A 17,134-nucleotide genomic window follows, 5' to 3' on the forward strand; every position below is an offset into this window, starting at 1 on the left:
AATCTGAAGGTTCCTAAGGAACAGAGAATATTGTGGTGGTTTAACTTGATAGTAGGTATGCAAAACCATACTTCCCAAGCTTTCATTAAAAACATATTTGTTTGTTTGAATAGCTAAAATGCCTAGTAAGAAATTTGGATACAGCTTAACTAAAATACTACCTGATTTTCTTTCCTTTCATAGAATTATGTCAATTCATTTTAGTGATTCTGATTCTTACCGGCATCTGCATATATATATACTTAATATATTACAAATTAATTGTTAATAATATATCTAGTTTGGAAAGTAATAACATGACTACATAGGACTTTATTTTAAGTTAGAAGACAAAGTAATAAAGTAGACTGTGCATGAAACTCTGGAATCCAAAGCCAGTTTTACTGACACCAAATAATAAAATGCTTTCTGTGCATTATTTTATATTTCACAGTATAATACAGCAAATCCTACTCATTCTAATATCTTCAACATTTTGTCAAAAGTATGTAAAACCCTTCCTATTTTTTCTGTTTGAAGCAAAACACTTTTAAAGCTGGCTCTCTTGGGTAAGCTCAAGTATGTGGAGCAAGAAAGGGAAATCATGATTCTGTAAGAAAGTCATCTTTTGCATGAATGTGGACAATCCTTTTAATATTTTTTTGGCTATGAGTAAAAGTAAAGATATAGTGGCTAGTTTCAGGGCCAGAACTAAAATGAGGCAACTGACGTGTCCATCTCAGGTAGAAAATTTAAGGGACCAACAAAAATCTCAGTATTAAGGGTAAGTGGTACCTGAATGCATTGCACTTGAAAAAAAATTAATGCAAAAAATTTGTTATGAAATAAACTAAAAAATTAAGAAAGGAACCGACTGTGTACTTGTATGACTTCTCTCTCTGCAATAACCTAATCCTGTTTCTGGCTGGATGAGGGCACAGGGTGGAAGGGGAGATATTTTCCTGAAAAGTATGTTGTTATCCCTTTGATTGTAAAATAACAGAGCCAAATGAGAGACAAAGTATGGAGATACAGCAGAGGCCCAATCGCTGATGAATCTGGTTTCTTATTTGGTATGGGACTGAGACACATGTAGAGAATTAGCCTCATATAGAGATGGTCCATTCATCATAATAATAAGGAGGCAGGAAATGTTGGTATGAACACATTCTGTTTGTAGGGCTAGTGTCTGAGGATAAATTCCTGTTCCATACCTTTTATTTTCTCTGTAATACAAGAGATAAGATATTTTGTTGAGAATGAGAGGGAATAGTGGGTTCAGAGTTCTGCAAAGGATGAAGAACTTTGGACATATTTAAAGCACTTCGATATTTCTCATTTTCCTGTTCCTTAGCACTGCTTACAAGGCTGTGTATGAGCAGCCCTGCTAACTTCTCTGGTCTCACTCATTTTCTGCTATTAGTCCCCTCCCTCACTTCACTCCAGCTGTGCTCCTTCCTTACTCGGGGTCTTTTCACATGTTGTTAACTTTCTCTGGAATGCTGTCTGTCTTCCTATTTCTCTTATCACTAATTCTCTCTGGTCTAAATCTCAGCTTAAATGATGCTGTCCCCAAGCAGCTTACTCTAAAACCATGCCCCCACAATTTGTGAAGTCTGCTTATTAGCTCCCATTGTACATCATAGCACTCTACCTTTCCCTTACGGCATTCATTGCAAGGCAGGTAGTATGATTTATCCCAGGTTGTTGTTTTATATTTACATGAGTATCTCTTATTCTGAAGGAATGAATATTAGTTGGTATGAGAAATGACGCTCTAGGAGGTTTAGATAAGTAGCAGAAAAAAAATGAGGAAAAAGTAAAGGGAGCCAGAAAAATAAAATCATTTATGAAAGAGTTGGGTAAGCTGTATAATGAGCTGAGAAGCTCATGGTTTTCATTTTATAATGAAATTCATTCTTGTATTAAGTTAAAGCAAAATATATGAATTAAGTGTATATAAGTGTGACACATAGAGAGATAGATATAATCAGTTGTATACAATTTGAAAATCTACTTTTAGGTAGGAATTGCCTATAAATGTTACCAGGGTATTATGTGTCCATGTTGCATATTTTATAAGTTGTTGGGTATAATCAGTATAAATATAACTAATCAAGGTCATAATTAGTTAATAAATTGGGTAAAGAAATACCTTTTTATTTTGTAGATTTTCTCCTAAGATTATGTATTTTTCTATTTTAGTTATTGACGCTGGATGAGGAAATGGTTATTGGAAAGATTTCAAAACACTTCTCTGGATCTGTGAGGGGAATATTAACCAATGGTGAGAAACTTGAGATCCAGTTTCCATTTGATCTTGATGTTAAAATTAAAGCACTGATGCTTGGAGCAACTTTCCTCATTGTGAGTCTACTTTTACTCTATTTACTTGAAAATTACATTTTCTGAGATTATCATTGCACTTTTGTTAATATTTCTCCTTGAATCATCTGAATCAACTGCAAATTGTGCCTTTCTGACCATTCTCAGTCCCCAAATGACATTATAGATTCAGTATTCACCTTGCAAAGGAAGCAAAAATTAGAGTGTCCTAGAAACATGATCATTGAGGATTAAATCCTTTGCATTCAAGAAAAATCGGACTGTCACTGAAAACAAAAAATATAGTTCATTCAATGTGACTTATAGTTATGTCTTACAATGTAAAATTTATTAATGCGTGCTTGTTATACTTTATTTATTGTTAATTTGGAAACTATAGATATTATTTGATTTTGCTCTATCCCTTAAGCAATGCAGAGACATTAAAAATATTTTAATTCTAATCTCTCTCTCACAATTTATATACTTTAATTGGCTAGTGTTTTAGTTTTACTTGTTTTTAAATTTACAAATTAAATGTTTGCTCTTATTTTATTTTTCTAATAAAAACACAGATATGTTTAGCACTTTATTTGCTCTCAAATTTTATTTAACTTTAGATGATCCCTCTAAGGTTATGTTCTTTCTCCCTAAGTCCTCACTTAATATCATTGTATTAGTTCATTTTTGCACTGTTGTAAACTGGGTAATTTATAGAGGAAAGAGGTTTAATTGACTCACAGTTACACATGTCTAGGAAGGCTCAGGAAACTTACGGTGTAAGGCAAAGGAGAAGCAGACATCTTTTCTACAAGGTGGCAGGAAGAGTGAGTACAAGCAGGGGACATGCCAGATGCATATAAAATCATCAGATCTCCAGAGAACTCACTCGCTATCGCAAGGACAGCATAGGGGAAACCACCCCCAGGATCCAATCACTTCCCTCCCTCCACACTTGGGGATTACAGGTCCCTGCCTCAACACATAGGGATTATAATTCAAGATGAGATTCGGGTGGAGACATAGAGCCAACCCATATCAGTCATTGATAGGTTCTTAGAAACTGCAAATTTAAGCACAAGGATATAGAGTAAAACTCATTATTTTTGTCATCAACATAACAAAACAACATTGAACAAAATGACATTATTCATAAACCTTCTGTACTTACCAGTCGATAGAAATTGTTAAATTGGATTTTTAAAGTATCCATAGTCTCTTTTAAAAAGATAAAGCTAAATTAATGACCACAAATTTGAAAGAAAATGAATGTGGATGAAATACTAACCACAAGAAGGCTAAGGAATCTAAATTAATGCCAGGAAAAAAAAATTAAGGCTCCAAAAATAGCAACAGAAACAAAATGGGTAACTATGATGATAAAGCGTCTATTCAAACAAGGCACAGTAACTCTAGACTTGTATGCATGTCATATTAACTTCAAAATATAGAGACAAATGTTAAAAAGTTAAAATGACAAACCCACCATCAAAATGGGGGATTTTACTCACATCTCTTCATTTTTATTAGATATAAGACAGAATGTTACTAAAGTTATTTAAAATTTGAACAACAAAATGAGTAAGCTTGATTTAATGGTCTTATTTAGAACTTTTTTTACCAAAAATTAGACAACACACATTGTTCTCAAATAAACATTATTTATAAAAATTAATATAATTATGGGCCAAGAAGCAAGTCTCAACAAATTACAGAGAATCATTATCATTTAGACCTTAGTATATGAGCAAACAGGACTCAATTAGAAGTTAATAAATATTTTTAAATGTTTTCTACATATTGAAATGCAAATAACTCAATTATTTTTAAAAAGCCATAATAAAATATTGTAAATACTTTAAAATATGTAGTAAAATAATACATGTCAAAACTCTTGGCATGCAACTAAACATATTAAAATGTACAGCTATAATTATTGAAGAAAAGAGAAAAATTAATATGCTAAATTGATTGGCTTAAGCTATAAAGTTAGAAAAAAAAAAAAGCAAGAATAAATCCAAGGAAGCATAATGGAGATATTGAACCATCAAGCAAGCAAAAATAAACAGCACCCATACTAAGACTCTAAAAAAGATAGGTCTTTCAAAGCAAAAAAATCGTGAAGTAACAGACTACCAAATTTAAATATTTTAAACTTTTGTTTTTCATAAAGTCTCATAATATTAGATATTTAAAAGCAAATAATAAATTAAGGAAAATATAGGAAATAAGGGAAATAATAAATTAAGGAAATACATAAATATGACTAAGGAATAATATTCTTGGGTCAATAAACATGATCCTTAAGAAGAAAAAATCGAATACTCAAATGAAAATATACAAATAATATGAAAAAATAATTTGAATCACTGTCAAAGAGGGAATAAAAATAACTGCTAAACATAAGAAAGCATTTCCAAAAGCACACAAGAGAAGCAAAAAAGAAAGGATAAAATACCTTTTTTTGTTTATCATATAATAAAGTTTTTATTTCTAATGATGTATGTTCAATGCTAATGAAGATTTAAGGAATCAAGTTCTCATGAGCTACAGGTGTAACTTTTAGAGGACTATATTAAAATACATTTGTCAAAAATTTAATGTTTATTTATTTATTTTGAAACGGAGTTTCACTCTTGTTACCCAGGCTGGAGTACAATGGCGCGATCTCGGCTCACCGCAACCTCCGCCTCCTGGGTTCAGGCAATTCTCCTGCCTCAGCCTCCTGACTAGCTGGGATTACAGGCACGAGCCACGATGCCCAGCTAATTTTTTGTATTTTTGGTAGAAAAGGGGTTTCACCATGTTGACCAGGATGATCTCCATCTCTTGATGTCGTGATCCACCCACCTCAGCCTCCCAAAGTGCTGGGATTACAGGCATGAGCCATCGCACCCGGCCTGTTTATTTATTTTTTTAGATACAGACAGAGTAACTAGCGTAAACTCTATGTAACAAACTTCATTCAGATAGCAAAAATTAAAGCAACATAAAATGTGTAAAGTATGAGATTTACTAACTACATAATGAGACATCACTAGAATACAGTAATCAGCAGATATTAAAACAAACTAATAAACTAAATACTTTTAAGGACCTTTGATGACATAAGTACTCAGAATATTTTATGCAGTGAAGAAAGCCAGCCTTTAGAGATGTACAAATCTATTATTTTGATGTAGGTAAGGGCAAACAGTCATTCTTACACCCTTAGAAATTGTTTCCTGGCCGGGCGCGGTGGCTCACGCCTGTAATCCCAGCACTTTGGGAGGCCGAGGCGGGTGGATCACGAGGTCAAGAGATCGAGACCATCCTGGTCAACATGGTGAAACCCCGTCTCTACTAAAAATACAAAAAATTAGCTGGGCATGGTGGCTCGTGCCTGTAATCCCAGCTACTCAGGAGGCTGAGGAAGGAGAATTGCCTGAGCCCAGGCGGAGATTGCGGTGAGCCGAGATTGCGCCATTGCACTGCAGCCTGGGTAACAAGAGCGAAACTCTGTCTCAAAAAAAAAAAAAAAAAAAAAAGAAATTGTTTCCTCATGGCTCTGGCCCTCAGACTTCTGTTTTTTAATATGTTTTACGATTATGTTATTATAATACAGGGATCTTAAAAAGCATTCTCATGTCTAATGCCTGTAGTTGTTTCTACTATTAAACCAACCTAATTGTATTTATTTTTCATTTTCATTGTAGGATTACATGTATTTTGAACTGTGGCCATAAGACTCACCCTGAAAGAATATGTCAGAGAATACTGGCATTTGTTTTTGCCAGTCCTCAACAAAACTAAACAACTTTCACTGAAAATATCTAAATAAAATTTTATTTTACTAAAACTATTCATACATATTCTTACTGCATAATAAACTCTACCAAAAAATTTTAACTTAAAATAATTATTATGTTTAGCTTAGCATTCTGTTGTATAGTTCTGTTCAGAACCTGGCTCACTCATGCATTTTGAGTCAATTATCAGATTAGTTGGGGACTGTCTTATCCCAAATGTCTTCATTCATATGTCGGGCATTGGCTGAGGGAATGGGAGTAATAGGCCACATATTTTTCATCGTCTGGGAGGACAGCCAAAGCTTTTACACATGACTGTGTTACAAAACCAACAAGAAGCTGGTTTCCGTAGTGTAGTGGTTATCACGTTTACCTCACAAAACCAACAAGAAACCAAGTTCAAATGTTCAAGCTCATTTCAAGCCTCTACTTCCTTTATATTAGTAATATTCCATTGACCAAAGCAAATCACATAGCCAAGGCCACATTCAAGGGGTGGAAAAACAGAAGCAATTTTTTAATGAGAGTTGCTGCAAAATAATGTTGCCTTTCTTCCCCCAACACAATTTATCACTGTCCTCTCTTTGGCTCCAGTTATTTACCTTCTCCCCAAACACAAAATATCCTTAACCCTCTCAGGACTCCCACAAGTCTCTTTCAATTATAGCATCCAGTATGATGTCATCCTTTACCTTTTGTGAATGTGAGTGAAGATACTTGGATACAGCTTCTCTTGATTCAGAGACTTGAAAACAAAAAAGGCCCACCTCACATGTAATAGTGAGCAAAGGTCAAAGTAGCCACAGTGAACAAATAAAATTCATCTAGTAGTCACTGGTCAATAGAAATTCTAGTAATTAGAAGGGATATGTTTCTAGGTCCCCTTACTCTGGGAACAGAGAAAATTCTGCTCCCTGGGAGTGGCTTTCCAGTCCATTGTTCTACTCTCGTCTCTGGAATTTTGGCTCTGCCTTCTGGGACATTTTTTTCTTTTCTAAATGAAATTACCATGTTTTTAGCTGAGTAGCTTTTGCAGGCTTCTATCTGCCTATGAACAGAGGTCTCTTTTCATTTTAGAATGTCTCAGTCTCTTTTAGTTTATGCTTATACTACTCCCTTAAAAACAGTGTGGATTTCTACTTATTTCTACTTATAGGATTTAGTCCACTTTATTGGAAAAATAAGCCACATCCCACTATTCTTTTTAAGTCAGGCTTCTTTCTTTGGACTTATTCATATCTAGCTTAACTTCTTTATATAACAGACGAGTTGCAAAGGAAGCCAGAGGACACATCCTTAATGCACAAGCACCTTTCAGGCCTCTGTTTGCATCATGTCTGTTAATGCCCTATTAACCAAATAAAGTAACGTGGATAAATCCCCATTCAAGGGATGTTGAAGGAGATTCCTACTTCTTGATGAGAAGAGCTGTAAAATATTGTGGACTTTTTTTTTTTTTTTTAACAATCTAGCACACTATTTAACAGGTGTTTTTTTTATTTGTATTACCTATGAAATGTCTTTGAATTTGTGATCTTTTCAACTATATATCATCATTTAATTAACTATAATATTCGTAATAATTCTTAGATATTATTGGTTTCATTGAGAGATAATATCCAAAGACCAGAACATCCAACATCAGAACTACACAGACACTCTCTTAAAGCAATCAAGAGAGACACAGATTCAGTGAAATATAATAAAATGAGTCCTGGATACTTCCACAGAAAAGCTACTCTTCCTTCTTATAAAAGTATTGCATAGAACAGCCCTAATTATATAAATGTTATCATTTAATGTTTTGAATAAATCCTGCCCTTGTGTTTAGGATTTCTGTCCACAGAAGAATATAGCATATTTTTGTTTACAAAAGTTTATGCTTAAAAGGGTATGGTCTAGATCATTCTAGAAAGACATGGGATGAAAAATGTAAAGCCATTGGCTCTTAAGTACCCAAACTTAAAGCTCATATTGCCAAGGCATAGGGCAAACTATCCCTTACTCCCTTTCAGAGATCCAGAGGTATAAATGGACCCACTTGTTTGCCTGAAGCTGTTTGTTGGGTGCAGTGTCCTGGGAAACTCACATAAAGAACCTCATTCTCTGGGTTGGCCAGGAGGAAGTAGAAGCTCCTGCAATCCAGGGAACTAAAAGACCCTACCCTATAAACTTACCCCAATTTTCTATGGTTTGTAACATTTTTTGGGAATCTTTTAGGACATTTTAGTGGGAAAACAGCACACAACACTTTTTTTCAAGAAAAGAAGAAAAAAAAAATCATAAGATGGAATTTCTCATACACAAGTGAAAAGAAACTTGGAACAAAATTCATTTAAACAAGAAATAACGGTATCTTTTGCTACAGAATTCTGGGAAGCAATCTCATTTCCAAATTATATGTCTTGCTCACAATTTCTATTATGAAACTTCTCTGCCTACATCCCTTAGAAGACAGGCCAACTTTTCCCATTTTATGCAGATCTGACAGACTCAGGGTTCGGAATATAAAATAAGGTAATTTTCACGAACATGCATGATCCATACTGAATGCTTAGTATATATTAGACAGTGTTTAAAGAGTCATGTTCAACTGAATGCTCATAGTTCAGATATTCTATATGCACACAGAATATTAGTGTATGAAAACAGAAGTTTTCACATATTGTTATCTTGTTTGGTTGCCTCCATTCATACAAATTGAAACTCTTTTTAGGAAGAAAAGTTTTGGTTGAAGTTGTTAACAGAATTTTTTAATAGAATATTTTATGCTTATTTTTTGTTCAAGCTTGCAAACACTAAGCACAAAACATTAAAATTTTATTGCTCATGTTCCACAACAAGGTTCTATACCATTTATATAGGATGTGTTGAAAAAAATAAAGTTGTCCTCAGCTCAACTGTTCCAATACATTTCACGTAACAAAACAGTTACAGGAAGATGAGGAGAATAAAGTAAATACTATAGTGTCTAATCTCATCCTTTGCGTTTTCAGTACTGAGGATTAGAAGTTGGTAACATTACTTAAGAAGACATCATGTGAAATTGCTTCAGGGACAATGTTTACCTCTAACTTTGTAGATTACTTGATGCTTATCTAGACCCTGGGGATTGAAAGCTTTGAACACCACTTATACACAGTGACATTCCCATAACAAATCATAGTACAAGAGAAGTTTCTTCAGATGACTCGGTAGGCATTAGGGATGATTAAGTGGAAGCAAGGGCACAAGAAGCAAAGACAGAATCCAGTAGGGGAAATTAGATGTTCAGACTGGCTTTCAAAAACACATAAAATACCTCTGGAGTTCTCTGTTGGATGACTGGTCGACATTACAGGGAGTGGCTGGGAGACTAGGGAGGTCTTGCTAGTAGTACCTGGTTGGGGTCTATTGAGCCACAAGGTATTTGTGTTAAGTTTTCATCATTGTTGTTGCTAAAACTGTAAAAGGTATTCAATTTCTATCAGTGATTGAAAATAACTTAGTGATACGAACTGGATTGGATTTTGTTGTTGATGATGTTGTTGTGGTGTTTTTTGTTTTGTTTTCTCCAGAATGTGAAACTGTCAAGATGCAGCATTAATCAATGGTGTCTCATTTGTTTTATTGTTCAGTTACTGAATATAACTGGGGATTTACATATGCTTTCAAAATTATCAGCCAGTGCATACATTTGATAGGGATCAAATGAAAGTAGTAATTGCCTTAGAAAACCATCCAATGGAATTCTATAAGAAGCTAACTAGAATTTTAAAACACAATTCAAAATAAAATAGAAATATTAATATTTTACCAGTTAGTCTCATCAGCTGTATATGAGAATGTTGCACACTATCTCTCCCTGAGAAAAGTAGATTAAGCTAGAGAATATTTTCTAACTTATTCACCAAAGTAAATTACTGGCAGATGAATGCTGGCATTTTTGGAAAACAATAAGGCTCCTGGCTGTTAATTTTTGGCCATTCACTGAAATAGTGGTTTTTAACTTAATATGTATCAAAACCACCTGGAGGGGCTTTCAAAACACAGATTGCTGCATCTCATCCCCAGAGGATCTGATTCAGTGTCTTGGGTATCCTAATAATTTGCATTTTAACAAGTTCCCAGGTGAAGCTGCTGCTACTCCTAATGGGGACCACACTTGAGAATCTTGGCACTCGAACAAATTACCAGACTTCAGCCAGAATTCTGTGGGCTGCTAAAGTCAGCAAGTTGAGAAAATTATGAAGGCTTATGAAACTCTTTAGAGGACCACTGGAATCATCCACATCACCTCATCTTTATGCAGCATGGCTGGGGATCTTCAGGTATATTATCTTTCTTTTATCTTCAATCTCCCTCTCTGGAACAGAAAGTTATTCTAAGTGTGGTTTTGAGTCAGTAACATTAACATAATTGGGGAACTTCCAAAAAAGGCAACAAATGAATCCTACCCCAGACCTAGTGATTCAGAAACTCTGAGGATGAGACCCAGCAATGTCTTTTATCAATAACAAATTCTCAAGATAATTGTAATTGTGAGAAATGTTAGAATAATGCAGTGCTTCTCAGACTTATCTACACATTGGAATCACCTGGGAGCTTTAAAAAAAACTATCACTGTTTTGGTCTTATCCCCAGAAAATGATTTATCTAAAGCGCAGTTGGGGCACTGGATATTTTTTAATGAGTAGTTTGAGATTCCCAGCAAAATTGACTGGAATGTACAAAAGTTCTTTGTAATCCCTATCACCACAGCACATACAGGCACTAAAATTTTAAAAAGTTTTTCAGGTAATTACTGTGCACAGCCAAGTTTGGGAAGTAATCCCAAGAATGTTTTTCTTATCAGTAAACATGCTAAAGGCCTATTTTCTGCAAAATTTCCTTTGATCACATAGCTACCTTTCCCTTTAATATTTTTTTTTCATTTCAAGCTTCCTTAATTTTCTCTACTTCCTTTTTCCACTTCCTCACCTGTTATTCATTATAAGCTCACTGTAATTTCTCTTGCATTTCTACCACGACTTTATTTTTTACCAAGGGATCCTTTTAAATCTTGCCTTAATTGGATTCTGTACAGCATTTAGTATTGATGACCATTCTTTCCTAAACTCTTTTATTGGTTGACAGAAAACCCATTCTCTGAGATGTTTTTTATGTCTTGCCACTCATCCCTAGGCTCTATTAAATCTTGTCGGGTACCCATTCCGTAAATGCTGATGTTTCTCAATTTTGTATATTTGGATCTATTCTGGGCTATCTAGCTTGTCACATAGCAGGGAAATTGAAGGTACATTAAAAACTTTAAAAATTAATGTTTATTTATCAAAGTAAAACATTTGAATAGTGTAAAATGCCAAACACTGCTGAAAGACTTATTACAAGATCAATAACTTCTGGTGACTCCCTTCCACCCATTTTCTACGTATACAAATAAAAAACTTGCTGGAACTTTTATTTGGATTTATAATAAATTTTTAGATTGATTTATGGAGAACTGATATTTTGACAATATTGAAACATCTAATATGAAAACGTGATATATTTCTCTCTTATTTAGGGCTCCTTTAACTTCTATCATCTAAGTTTTGTAGTTAGCAGAGTACAAAAAAAATCCTTACATATTTCTTATTACTTTTATTACCAGATATCTAATGTTTTGATGCTTTTGGACATGGCATCTTTCAATTATATTTTCTAATTTTTGTCTCCAGTATATGGAAATACAATTGATTTTGTACATTGGCTGATATGGTTACCTTTGTCAACCTAAATAAGAAATTATCTTAAATATATTAGAAAACTATTTTAAGAATATGAACAAATGCTTATTAGAGTCTTTTCCTTGAATCTGATTGCAAATACTTTAGAGAAGAATTCAAAATAATCACTGTGGATGACAAAAACTGAACATAACTATGGTTAAAAATCTGGTGAAATTTTATTATAATCAGCATTTGACAATATAATTTAGTTATTTTTGTGGCATATTATAGCCACAATTATGATTGATAACATGTTAGAGTTCTAAGAGTTTTATTCAAATTTGGAATATGCATATTAATAACATACCCATAAATGTAGCTGAAACGTCTATATCAGACTGAAAAAATTTAATTTTTCAATTGCTGAGATATTTATTAACCTGATTAATGAGTTTGAACATAGATTTTATTACTTATAAAACTATATATGGTTATAAAAATTGTTCTAAAACTATAAATTTAGATATATTACATATTATAATGTATATAAAACATGTATTAAGATAGAAAAAATTATTTTGTTACTATGAAGATGGCCTCAATCACATTGTGTCATTCAAGAGACACTAATTTTATATGTAAGTGCAGTATTCCAGGACAAAGAAAAATCAAATGAGAAAAGGGCAAAAAGCATTTTATGATCCTACTGGCTAACAAATCAGTTTGTAGTTGACTACATAATTATCAATGGCTTTTGTCAAATGCTATTGGAGAAAGATTTATGCTAATAATGGTTCAGTTTATCTTATGCTAGGACATTAATTTAATAAGTGGATCACTTTCTCTTTAGCCAAAACATTAGCTAAATCACATTGGGAAAATAAAACCCAGAAGCAGAAACTAATTGGAAACATTGCTTTTAGGTAATGAAGCACTTATATATCTGTTTTGAGGATTCATTAGTTTTAGTTTGGGGAAGTTTTTACATAACTCACCTGAAAAAAATGCATAATTGTCATTGAAATATAGACTGCCAAAGTCATTGAATAAAGAAAGAACTTTTGCATTTTATTTCATTTCATTTTAATAAACATTCCATCGAAGTTTGGGCTAAATTTCAGGCTCTAAAGATAAAAAAGATGATCAAGGCTGTATCCTTCTACTTAAGGAGCCTGGTAGGGGAGGAGAAACACAATTAAACCAACAACAACTCTATGAGATGATAGGGCTATTAAAGACATTTACATAATGTGCTACAGGAACACAATCAGATCATAATTGTACATTCTTTCTAGGTGGGAGATATAGTCTATTGATAGTGTTTTAAACCTCTTTGTCTTTCTCTCCCATACACTTAGTATTTTGAAGGCAGATGTAAGAAGGGCCAAAGTATCCCCTCCGTAAACTAGAGGAAGTTGCCATTGCCCCAAGTCCTGTGGTTTGCTAAGAGGTTTGCATAAGCCAAATGAAGAGCATTCTAGACAGCTACAGAAGGACCCAATGGAGTATTTTCCTTTGGAGAACTTTCAGAAAGCATCATTATGGGTGGAGAGCTTTTCAGCAACAAGCAAGCACATTTGGGGTCAATAAGTGCAATTGTCATAGGTAAGAGAAACTGTTATTTGAGAGGTGAAGCTGTTTTACTAATAATGAAAAGAAATGGATCAGTCTTATGGTTGTCCAGCAACAATTTTTCTAATTAATTAAAATAGGTTGTATCACAATCATTATAAACACACTGACAATAGTCTTTGAGATGTTAAGATATTTTCCAGAAGCAGGACTAGCTAAGTAATTTGTTGAACTCAGTCAAAACTAAAATGTGATGTTCCTTCTTCAAATATTATTAAAATTTCAGGATGGAAACAGCAACATATTAATGCAAGCACAGGGCCCTATGTGACTACCTGACAATCAGGCCTATGAAGCCAGCAGTGGCCAGAGGACAGTATCACTTTACATATTATAGCAAGCTAAGTATTTATAGAATAAGAAGCCATAGCTTTGAATTATAGCAAATACAGATCTGAATTCTACCTCTGTCTCATATTACCCACTGAATATTGAACAAGTTATGTTATTTTCTATTTCCTCATAGAAATGTGACCATGCAAATTAAAACTTCTGCTTAAGCTCCAATATTATATACAAATATACATGTAAATTCTCTTTGGCTGAATATATTAAAAATGATTTTATTATTTAAAAAAGAATGTATGCAAATTAGTGACTCTCAAATATTGCTGCTGATTTTAGATATATAATTTTATTAAAGTAAAACAATTTGTTTATTTTCAGTTTTTATTTTAATTTCCTTGGCCACTGATTTCATCACTCACCCTGGTTGTGTGCTAAGATTCACCATTAAGATTATTTTAAGATTAAATCTTTAAATATTTAAATTTCTGAGTGCAGTGGCTCATGACTGCAATCCCAGTAATTTAGTAGGTAGCAGGATCCTGTGAGCCCAAGAATTTGAGATTACATTCGGGTAAGATTGCACTACTGCACTCCAGCCTGCACAACAGAGTGATACCTCATTTCTAAAATAAATAAATGAATAAAATACTTAATTAGAAGTCATCTATTGAAGATTAAGAACATAATATTCATGTGTGTTTTATAATCTCCACATAGAAAATTGTACTCTTCATTTTAATATTTCATTATTACTTTTTGGTATTCAGAGATAGCCTCATTCAATTTATGTAACGCTTTACCATTTTAACAACATGTTACTTATATTTTGTCCTTCGATTATAGGAAGAAAAGGAGTGCTGGAGCATTCTCTCTGGGTGGCCTGGCAACTTCCTTCACTGCCTCCAAGGGCTAGAGAGCTGGCTTTTTCCAGCACATCATTAGAAAACTTACTACAAATCTTAAAGTATCTATTCTCCTGAGCAACATCATTGTTATACTTAGCCAATTAAAAATAGAAAGCAGCAGAAGGCCAATGACCTCGGTCAGCACCCAGTTCCATGGTCCAGTTCCATGGTCCAAGCACATCTCTCCAGAGTAATGCAAAAACAGAGACCTGTGTTCCTGCTGACCCTTACTTAGCCTGTGAGTTCCTACCTGCATTGTGTGATGTTTGCTGCTGTGTACCATTGATAGAGGCAGAGAAACTTCAGGCAGACAGGGTAAGTCACTATTTTCTTACCATCTTTCAGTGCAAAGTGGCAGTTTTGTCATTTGTATGTTCAAGCAGCTAAGGTAACCTGAATGGGAAAGAAACAGTTGCCCCGTGGGAGTTGCCCCACTTCTATTTGTCTATTCTCAGAACCCCAAATTTCTCCTTCCTTTCCCTTTGCTGCAGAAAAATATTAAAAGATAACTATAAGTCCCACGATGTCCCCCAATTCTGAGGATTTCCTAAGCATATGGAAAACTTAGAAACTGAGAGAGTAAAGACAAACTAAAGATAGACTAAACTTAAGGTCGATATTTTTATATAGCTATCTATCTGCTTATACTATTATGTTTCTCTGGAGAACCCAAAAAAATATACATTATGAACAAAACAAGAATTGATGGGAATAGGGATACTGAAGGAAAACATTACTAAGTTTAATAAATAGAAAATGGACAGAGATTCTTTGTAACAATTCAGGGGGCAATAAACTCACATGTAACACATGGTAGGTCTAAAAAATATATATTAAAAATTGAATCAAATTTTACATCTTTATTGGAAATAATCAAATATCTTTAAATAGTCTATTATTTTTACTCTATATAACCTGCAGACAAATTCTAAAATACAAAATATTTTGAATATTTGTTCTTCAAATTCATAACACACCACTGTATAATTATGATTAAAAAAATAAACTGTGGGTTGAACAAGAGAAGACTATAAAATAGATTAGTAAACTTTTTTAACACTTGTCATGTATTTGTGAGTCTATAGCATTGAGAAGCTACACTTTGAAAGCTAGTCAAATGAACTGAATTACTCACGGATACGGACTAGAAAAATCACTTCTTGTGTAGAATCACCCATGTGGAAAATATTCAGATTCCATTACTTTGAATTATCATTTAAATGGAATTTCAATATTTCCTTGCCTATGTGGGGGAACTTATTTCTCCCATAATTTGAATATTATTTTAGATAATTTTTTAAGTCCTGGGATAATTATGAATTAAATTAATACATTAAATTTGAATGAGTTCACTTTATCTTTAGTGATCCTATTCAAAAGTGTTGGTTATATTTCCTACATTTCCAACATTCATTAAAATTTTACTTTCTCATGAGTATCTTCCTTTTAAAGTTTATTCTTAAATTCTAAGTTTGTCTCCCTAGTGCATGGATTTTTAATTTTTTTTTGTTGTTGTTGTCATTTTACTTTTCTAGACCTATTGAAGCTTGTATTCCTTGGGCGGGTAGAAGATAAATTTAAAAATACATTTGTAAGCTAAACAAATTTGAAATAAATAAGGTACATAGTATTTGACAAAACAATTTGTAAAAGTATTTGAAAATCCAAACCTCTAAAAGATACACTAAAAATAAATAGCATGGAATTATAACATACTTACTAGAAAACATTGCTTAACACTAAGGAAGGTAGTAAGAGAAAAATAACAAAGGATTTAAAAAACAAGTAAGATAGTGGCAGTAGTACACTCTTGCTTATCAATAACAATCTTGATTCTAAATCAAAGGTTGGTTAGATTGAATTTTCCAATTAGCAGATATAGAGTGGCTGAATGAAAGTGAAAGACCTAATTAATGATCTATTCAAGAAACTCATAACACCTATAAAGACATTCACAAGTGGAAAGTGTAGAGATGTAAAAAGATATTGCATGCAAATTCAAACCAAAATAATCAGGCATAACTATACTTAGATAAAAAAGACTTTAAGTCAAGAATGGTAAAAGGGAAAGCAAAATAATTCCATTACATAATTATAAAGAGATCAGTACAGAAAGATAATATCACAAAAGCTATAGAATACACATTTTCCCTAACAGCACAATGGAACATTCTCCAAGACAGACCGTATGTTTAGTCACAAAATAAGTCCTATCAAATTATTATTTTTTTTTTTTGAGATGAGGTCCCACTCTGATTATGACTCACTGCAGCCCTGAACTCCTGGGCTGAAGTGAGCTTCCTGCCTAGGTTTCCAAGTAGCTGGGACTGCAGCATCAACCACTAAATGTAACTAATTATATATATATATATATTTTTTTTTTTTTAACTTTTTTTATAGATAGGGTCTCTCTTCATTGCCCAGGCTGGTCTCAAACTTCTGACCTCAAGTGGTTCTCCTACGTTGGCATCCCAAACTGTTGGGATTACAAGCATGAACCACCACACTCAGCCCAAATTTTACAGGA

General features: G+C 33.4%; 1 protein-coding gene across 8 annotated transcripts in view; it reads left to right on the plus strand.

Moving 5' to 3' along the window:
• The window catches only part of LOC100408969 (phospholipid scramblase 1), a 38,903-nt gene that overhangs the window by 15,133 nt on the left and 6,636 nt on the right, over positions 1 to 17,134 (plus strand). For 4 of the 8 annotated variants that reach the window (XR_004736151.3, XR_004736152.3, XR_004736149.3 and 1 more), the window contains 3 exons: positions 2,185 to 2,346; positions 10,203 to 10,402; positions 13,641 to 14,922. Coding sequence is in view for 2 of the 8 variants with exons in the window: in XM_078354035.1 (XP_078210161.1) it covers positions 2,185 to 2,346; positions 6,000 to 6,029 (192 nt within the window). In the remaining 6 variants the exon portion in view is untranslated. Of the gene's footprint in view, positions 1 to 2,184; positions 2,347 to 5,999; positions 10,162 to 10,195; positions 10,403 to 13,140; positions 13,388 to 13,640; positions 14,923 to 17,134 lie in introns of those variants that run through there. The other 4 variants (XR_013528577.1, XR_013528576.1, XM_078354035.1 and 1 more) reach the window with 4 other exon arrangements.

This window comes from Callithrix jacchus, chromosome 17 (assembly GCF_049354715.1).
Source record: "Callithrix jacchus isolate 240 chromosome 17, calJac240_pri, whole genome shotgun sequence".
In the NCBI taxonomy this organism is placed as follows: domain Eukaryota; kingdom Metazoa; phylum Chordata; class Mammalia; order Primates; family Cebidae; genus Callithrix; species Callithrix jacchus.